The sequence below is a fragment of the Mus pahari genome, chromosome 3 (assembly GCF_900095145.1).
Source record: "Mus pahari chromosome 3, PAHARI_EIJ_v1.1, whole genome shotgun sequence".
NCBI lineage: Eukaryota > Metazoa > Chordata > Mammalia > Rodentia > Muridae > Mus > Mus pahari.
In genome coordinates this window covers 55,940,216-55,948,777 of record NC_034592.1, presented here as the reverse complement: position 1 = coordinate 55,948,777, position 8,562 = coordinate 55,940,216, and the positions used below count along the sequence as shown (strand labels likewise).

Below are 8,562 nucleotides of genomic sequence, written 5' to 3'. Positions count from 1 at the left end.
GCTGGCCTTGAACTCAGAAATCTGTCTGCCTCTGCCTCCCAAGTGCTGGGATTAAAGGCCTGCGCCCCACCACGCCCAGCTCTGACTACTCTTCCAGAGAGGTCCTGAGTTCAATTCCCAGCAACCACATGGTGGCTCACGACCATCTGTAATGAGATCCAATGTCCTCTTCTGGTGTGTCTGAAGACAGCAACAATGTACTCACATAAAAATAAATAAATCTTTAAAAAAAAAGAAAGAAAGAAACTGTTAGGTCATAAAGTCACAGACTGAACCACAGCTTCACATATGTGCTATACACATGCTGCCTTATGGATGAGTTCCAGTCACCGTGGAATTAAAACTCATACTGAGCTTCTTCAAGGATAGGAAATAACAGAGACGAGACGAGCAGCACAAGGGAAAAGCAGACAGATTGGCATGTAGGTAGGTATCATACTGAGACAGGTAAGACAACGGTACCTTATAGAATGAGGCATGATGTGACAAAGGCCCTAGACTCTAATGTAACAGACAATGGGAAGGACCAAGTAGACACAAAACAAAAGAACAAACAAAACAAAAGGAACGGGGAAAAAATACCATGCAATTTTAATTTCTCTGATTTTCCCAGGGCACAGGACAACAAAGACCAAAGCCACAAAGTCATACACAATAGTTCATAAAAAAAGAATAATAACTAATGACACTAATAAACTAGTGACAAACTAATTCTGTGCCTCAACATAGGGGTTCCCTACAACATCATCCAAAAGAAGGTAGACTGAATGTCCAGTCCAAGGGCATGCACCACCATTACCTTCAACAGGTTAACTCAGAAGAGGAGAAGCCCTGGCCTAGCTGGTAGAAATTCCTGGCACCAATGGTAATAACATGATGACATCTACCATCAATGGAAAGGTAACATCTCAGGTACAAAATCCACAGCTTGCTGGAAAAGCCACACTGCCAAGCTGAAAAGGGGGAAAGGCTATACAGAACCCACAAATAGATTGCTACCACTGCTGAGTTTTCTGTGTGAAATTAAAAAATCTATGAAAATCAAAGATTAAAATTTTATACATTATAACATGATGACATCTACCATCAATGGAAAGGTAACATCTCAGGTACAAAATCCACAGCTTGCTGGAAAAGCCACACTGCCAAGCTGAAAAGGGGGAAAGGCTATACAGAACCCACAAATAGATTGCTACCACTGCTGAGTTTTCTGTGTGAAATTAAAAAATCTATGAAAATCAAAGATTAAAATTTTATACATTATGTGGGCCAGGATGGAAAGAAAGCAACGCATATACTGAAAAGACTGTAAATTAATTTCTTTGAAATAAACTACATAGCAATATTGACAACAATAGTATTTATAACAGACCCCCCCCCCAAATGCAATGGAATACAAAGTAACTTTCTTAAAAACCGTGAGAGAGTGACGATGCATATCTTTAATCCCAGCACTCAGGCCGCAGGGGCAGGTGAGCTCAAGTGCTTCAGAGCACTGACTGCCCTTCCAGTGGTCCCAGGTCAACTCCCAGCCCATCTGGTAATCCAAAACCATCTGTAACTCCAGTTCTAGGGAATCCGAGGGCCTCGTCTAGCATCAGGCATGCAAATGGTCCACAGACGTGTCCTCAAGCAAAACACTCACATACAATAACACAGAATAAAGCAAAGGTTTTAAAAGAAAGAAAATGTACTATGCTCTAATATGAGACACTGTCCAATACATGTTGAAGAAAATAATGAAGAGGAAGAGTGATAACCAGATATTCACCATCTCCACTTAAGCACTGCACAAAGCAAACTACCTAAATACTCCAACAAAATAGCTAGACACACTGCTCTTGCTAACATCTTTGATTTTTTTTTAAGATTTATTTATTATTATATCTAAGTACACTGTAGCTGTCTCCAGACACACCAGAAATGGGCATCAGATCTCATTACGGATGGTTGTGAGCCACCATGTGGTTGCTGGGATTAGAACTCAGGACCTTCGGAAGAGCAGTCGGTGCTCTTAACCACTGAGCCATCTCTCCAGCCCCTTGCTAATATCTTTTAAGTACACAATTACAGTCAAATGAAAATGGACCTGGACCTTTTATTTTATCCACTCATATTTCTTTTATAGTTAAAAGATACTGCCTTTGACATTTTGGCATGGGGTAGTGGGGAAAACTATCCTAAACCCTCTGAAAATAGCTATGAATCTAATAATCAATGCTATCTCCTGAATAATAAAGCAATGTAATCTTAGGGAAACTACTATCAACCCAACTTAACATTTAGGAAGCATCTACTGAATGCATCTATGCTGGCCTCTAGGGTGCCCCCCCCCTCCTTCTTAAGGACCTTAAAATCTGGGAGAAAGTAAACAAAATGGTAAAAAAAAAAATTATATATGTAATTCATGATAATATATTTAAAATAGTCAAAATTCATCAAACTTAAAGGAATGTGTAAAAATCACAGTTCTGTTTAGTATTCCATCACAGCCTAAAACTAGCTAGTCAGAATTTAGTCTACATTTCTCATCACACTGTTTCGCCTTCATTTGTCTTGTTTTTAAATTCACCCACCCATCAACTATTTATGACAACAATTACACTTACTCTATAGTGACTCTTGTGCATGTGGGAAAGCATAGGTACTTCAATTGCCAGCACCACAGATAAAAACGTCATATTGTTATACATTGTTTTCCTTGTCAAGATTTTTTCTATTTTATTTTTATTTTTACTTTAAGCTTGTACATTTTACCTGTATGTATATATGTACCACATGTGTGCAATACCCCCAGAGACTAGAGGAGAATGCTGGATCCCCTGGAACTAGAGTAACAGTGGTTGTAAGTCATCATGTGGGTGCTAGAAACTGAACCCAAGTTCGCTGCAAGAGCTATAATTACTCCTAAGCACTGAGACATCTCCCCAGGTATACCGTTATTAAAACTATAAAAACATTCTCATATCCTTTGTGATATCATCTCACAATGAGTTCTCAATTATTCTCTCTCTTTGCTATCTGCTAATATCTGCTAATTCTACTATTATACTGACAATAGCAATGTTACTAAATTAAAAAATAGTTGAAGTGGTAGCACTTGCCATTATACCAACATTCAGGAGGCAGAGTCAGGAAGAGCTCTGTGAGTTTAAGGCCAACTTTGTCTATAGAGTGGTTTGTTTGTTTGTTTGTTTGTTTGTTTTTTGGTTTTTTGGTTTTTGTTTTGTTTTGTCTTGTCTTTTGGACAACCAGCCAAAGGTAAGTAGAAAACCCTGCCTTAAAAATAAATAAAAATAAAAATCCCATATTTCTATAATTGCACATTTGTAAATGAAATGCTAGTACCATTATAATTGATCGTCTCCAGTCACACAACATCTTATGTACAACAGTCAGACACATAAAAAAGATGAAGACACACCATGATTTCTTCCTTTATTAAGTACACTGACATAAGGATAAAGCACAGCTCTGGGATAGAGCATATTCTTAGTAACAAATGAGGCCTAGGGTTCAATCCTCAGCATTGCATTTGATCAATACAGTAGAATACAGGGAAATGCAATCTTTCTGAGACTGCAGAACCAGTGGGTTAGATGCACTTTATGCTAATCAAAGAGCAACTCCAAAATACACAGTCTCAGTTTTCAGCAAACTTTAGGGACTGTTTCCAGGGTAACACAGGTCTGCCCACCTGGAACACAGTTATAATTTGTTGATTTCTAGTCGTAAAATAGCTCTAAAGCAGCATCTTAGTCTATAATCCTGACCAACACTATCTATCCCTCTAAAAGCAGGAGAGCAGGTATTCAGACCAAATTTCACCTAAGCCACTACGTTGTAAAAATCTCAGAATAATCACATGGCTCCAATTCGGTCCACTGTTCAGTCTTGTCCATGAAACTGGACATGGCAATTCCTGAAACACACAGGAAAGAGTTCTGTTTCTCCAAGACCCAGATTCACAATTAAATCAATAAATAGTAAGTCAATTCACATATAACTGCTACCATGGTGAAAATAAATTCCCTGAAATCTCAATAAAAATACCTGGACCTGTCTACAGTACGGATGCCCTAAATCTGTGTTTGTGTTCTAAATAAATAAACAAACGTATTAGAAGCTGGGCGTAATGACTCACATCTGTAACTCCAGCATTTGGAGGAATGAGGCAGGAAGAAGTCTGTGAATTCACAGCCAGCTGGGGTTAGACATTAAGATCCTGTCTCAAAAAGGAAGAGGAGGTGGAGGAGGTCCCCAACATGGTGGCTCACACTTGTAATTACAACACTTGAAAGTCAGGAGCAAGAGGGCCACTGAAAGCTCAAAGCCAGCATGGTCTATACTGCAAGTTCCGGAACCTATCTCAAACAGAAGAAAAGCCTGACTAACCTTATTTCCACTTCCACAATGAAGCATCATAATTTTAAAATGACAGATTTGCACTTCATCCAGAAAAAACTGATAATTACCACTTTGTTCCAAATTCCAGAAGACCCAACATTATTTCATTCTTAGTTCCCCTGAATGCTAACCTAGAACAAGAAGTAAAAATGTCTTTGTATCTGTAAAGAGACTGTTCTAAGTCATCCGTGACTTGACATCCCTCTTTTTAAAAAGACGACGACATGCCAGCAGGATGGCTCAGCATGAAAAGAGCTTGCCACATAAGCTCAACCACCTAAATTTGATCTCCAGAGCCCTCATAATAGTGTAAGGAGAAAGCTGACTCCACAAACTTGTCTGCTGACCTACACACACACTCACACACACACACAAAATACATATACATGAAATAAAAATTTATTTTTCAATTGGTTTTAAAATGGGATTAAAATAAAAAAGACAAAACAGTACTGAGCAGAAAAACCAGTAAGAATAGTATTGATTCAATAGGATTGAAGGTGTAAGAAAGTGGGAGAGCACATTCTTGGTCTGCCCATCACCCCAGGTAAATGCCCCAAACAAATTAAAGAATGCAGTTTAACAAGGGCAGTGGGGGAAGTGGCTGAAAGGTCAGCAGTTACAGTCAGCAAGCCTAGCTTACTTACCATACCTAACTTACTGCATGATCTTTACCAAGTTTTAAAAATCTGTGCCCTCGGGGCTGGTGAGATGGCTCAGTGGGTAAGAGCACCCGACTTGGGGCTGGTGAGATGGCTCAGTGGGTAAGAGCACCCGACTTGGGGCTGGTGAGATGGCTCAGTGGGTAAGAGCACCCTACTGCTCTTCCGAAGGTCCGGAGTTCAAATCCCAGCAACCACATGGTGGCTCACAACCATCCGTAACAAGATCTGACTCCCTCTTCTGGAGTGTCTGAAGACAGCTACAGTGTACTTACATAATAAATAAATAAATCTTTAAAAAAAAAAAAAAAAAAAAAGCACCCGACTGCTCTTCCAAAGGTCCAGAGTTCAAATCCCAGCAACCATATGGTGGCTCACAACCATCTGTAACAAGATCTGACTCCCTCTTCTGGAGTGTCTGAAGNCAGCTACAGTGTACTTACATATAATAAATAAATAAATCTTTAAAAAAAAAAAAAAAAAAAAAGCACCCTACTGCTCTTCCAAAGGTCCGGAGTTCAAATCCCAGCAACCACATGGTGGCTCACAACCATCTGTAACAAGATCTGATGCCCTCTTCTGGAGTGTCTGAAGACAGCTACAGTGTACTTACATATAATAAATAAATAAATCTTTAAAAAAAAAAAAAAAAAAAAACTAAAAAAAAAAAAAAAAAAAAGAAGCTACTGGTAAACAGGCCATTCCATACAGTAATTATTACAAGTCTTAGAACAATTTTTAAGTCCCACTTTTGTAAATTTACCCCAGTGATATTCTTCTACAGGTGAGAGAAGACTGGGACATCTAGGTTTTTATTTTATACTAGGCCTCTCCATGCCCATAAAATGACATTATTAAATCAAGGGCAGCAAACTCACTGAACATTGTATAGTTGTCTTTACACTATAGAATCAAGAACCCACATCAAGGGAAGATGTACAACCATGTTACCTTTTGCATGAGAGGAGACAGCAGGACGAGGAAACATTTATTGTTGCTTGCTTTGGACTGAGAGAAACTAAAAGCAATGAAAAGGAACTGGCAGATGAGAGACTAGAAAGGAGGGAATTTTTCACTATAGATTATTTTGGCTTTTATATTCAATAATATATAAATATTAAAATGCTAAAAGCAAAGCAAAAAAAAAAAATCCAGCTCTAATTGCTAGCCCTGATTATTACTCTTTGCAGGGTCTTGCTAACTCCTGAATCCTTTTTCTTAGTCCATCTGCTCAGAAACCTCTTCTCCAGCCTCTAACTCCTATGTAAGGTATGCGGTGTAAGTGGATTAAGGCATAGGTGCCATGGCACACCAGGTGCACTGCACACATCAATGCGTTTGTCAAAGATGCATGTGTCGGGTGTCTCCTTTTAGAAGGATGCTCTCATATTAATGAATAAGGTGCCCTTAACTAGATAAAACTCAGCAGCACTTGATTCCTAATTCGCTCAGCGATCTCCTCCTCCTTCTGGTGTAAGGCGTATTCTATATCTGACGGCTCAGGGGCCCAATTCTCGGTCACTCCAGCATATCACATACTCCACTGACAGCTCAACAGTCCCTTTTTATGCAAGCCCCTCCCCTTCCCTCCTCCCGCAACCCCATTAGCTCCAGAGCTCGTCCCTCACTCCGACAGGCACACAGACACTGTTCAATCGCTTCCCACCCCACCCCACCCCCGACAAGGGTCCTAACCTGCAGTTGTAAGACCCTCTCCCTGGCCCTCGGCCTCCTGTGACCCATCTGACCCAATTCAGATCCCAAATCACTCCCTCCCAGTCAACCTAAATCACTTCTAAGGCTCTTCCCCATAACCAGGCAGGCAGCTGTACACCCTTTCGCAACAAGTACACAACTGACAGCTCCACACCACATTCCCCACCCCAAGCATCCGCTCCCGGTCCCTGCCCTCTCGCCCCACACACACACACTGAATGAACCCCTCTCCCCCATCACTCGCCCACCCTGACCTCCTCGAAAATTCTCAGCCTGGTTCCCCGCACAGACTCTCCTCTCTTCCCCACCCCCTTCCCACCAGTGACAGCTCAGTCACCTCCAAACCCTTGCGCGCTCCCTCAAGCCTCCCCTGGCAGATGCGGGTCGGTTCCCAGATCCGCCCCCACCCAGGGCTCCCCCACGACCCCCCGCAAGACCACACGGCCCGGCTCGCCGCGCCGGGGCTCCACTCACCCGCTCTCCCGCATTACGTTGCTGTCCCCGCAGTCGCAGGCGCCCCCGGCCTGGCTGCGGAACATGTTGAAGTCGTGTCCAGTGTGGTCGCCCTGGTGGAAGCACTCGGCGCACAGCGACATGCAGGGGGAGATGCCGCACGTCCGGCAGCGGTAGGCCACGAAGTTGGCCGTCCAGACCAGGCCGCAGAGCGCCGCGGGGTCGTAGGCCCGCACGGCCGCGCAGAACTCCTCGTAGCCGCCGCCGCCGGCCAGAAGGCACTTACACCACTCCAGGGCATCCTCCTCGGCCTCGCCCGGGCCGCCGCCGCCCGCCGCCTCCTCGCCGCCCGCAGCCCCGGCCAGCGGCCGCTCGGCGTTCAGCACCCGTTCCAGCAGCGCCTGCAGCTCCTCGGCGCCCGCACGGTTATCCGGCCGGCTGAGAGCGGCCTTCAGGTGAGCGGCTGTGGCCGCCTTGTCTAAAGCCGGCCCCTGAGCCGGCGCCTCCGGCTGGGGCGGCTGCGGGCCCCCGACGGCCGCCGCGGCCGCCGCCGCCGCCATGATGAGAGCTCAGAATTTGCAGAGTCCGGGCCCCCGGCTCCTCCCGGGAGGGTGGGGGAATTGACTGTGCAATGGTTCGGCCCGCCCAACTCTCGCGATACCCGGCGCCGCAGAGCGCTTCTGCGCGGTCCCCGCCCCTGACCACGCCCTCCTATCAAGTCCCGCCCCCTCGTCGGACTCCCACCACCACCACCCACCAAGCTGGGGCTCTGCTCCTATGGTCTCTAACCTGTTGGCTCCCAACTTTCAAAACTATGACTTACATAAGAACACGGCCCAATGACAATCTTTACTACAAGTGGTTTCTCTGCATTAGGGATGTAATATATGAGAGAAGAATAAATAAAAAGAAAAAAGATAAGTGTTTTTTTTTCTTTATTTGCCTGGAACTTAGCAATTAAACACAACATCTACCAGATGTATTTTAGGCATCCATATCTGGTCTTCAGATGCTGATTGCTGTTCTCAGGGACTTAATTACTACTGAATTCCTGCTGTTATTGAAGCTGCTTCCTAAATACTTCCCTGAATCTCCTAAAATAATTTTTTTAAGGTAAGATTTTATTTTTCTGTCTTGATTTGCTTAGTCTGGTTGGTTTGGTTTGGTTTTTATTTTTTTGAGACAAGGTTTCTCTGTGGTACTCACTCTGTAGACAGAGATCTGCCTGTCTCTGCCTCCTGAGTGATGGGAATAAAGGGGTGCCCTCCATTGCTCATTAAAATTAAGGTTGGGGGCTGGTGAGATGGCTCAGTGGGTAAGAGCA

General features: G+C 43.7%; 1 protein-coding gene across 1 annotated transcript in view; it reads right to left on the bottom strand.

The window, feature by feature from the left end:
• Ubr3 (ubiquitin protein ligase E3 component n-recognin 3) overlaps positions 1 to 7,847 on the bottom strand; it is a 135,167-nt gene extending 127,320 nt beyond the window's left edge. Inside the window, exon 1 of the mRNA XM_029535740.1 lies at positions 7,260 to 7,847. Coding sequence (XP_029391600.1) covers positions 7,260 to 7,798 — 539 coding nt within the window. The 5' untranslated portion in view covers positions 7,799 to 7,847. The remainder of the gene's footprint in view (positions 1 to 7,259) is intronic.
• Positions 7,848 to 8,562: the final 715 nt, after the last annotated feature.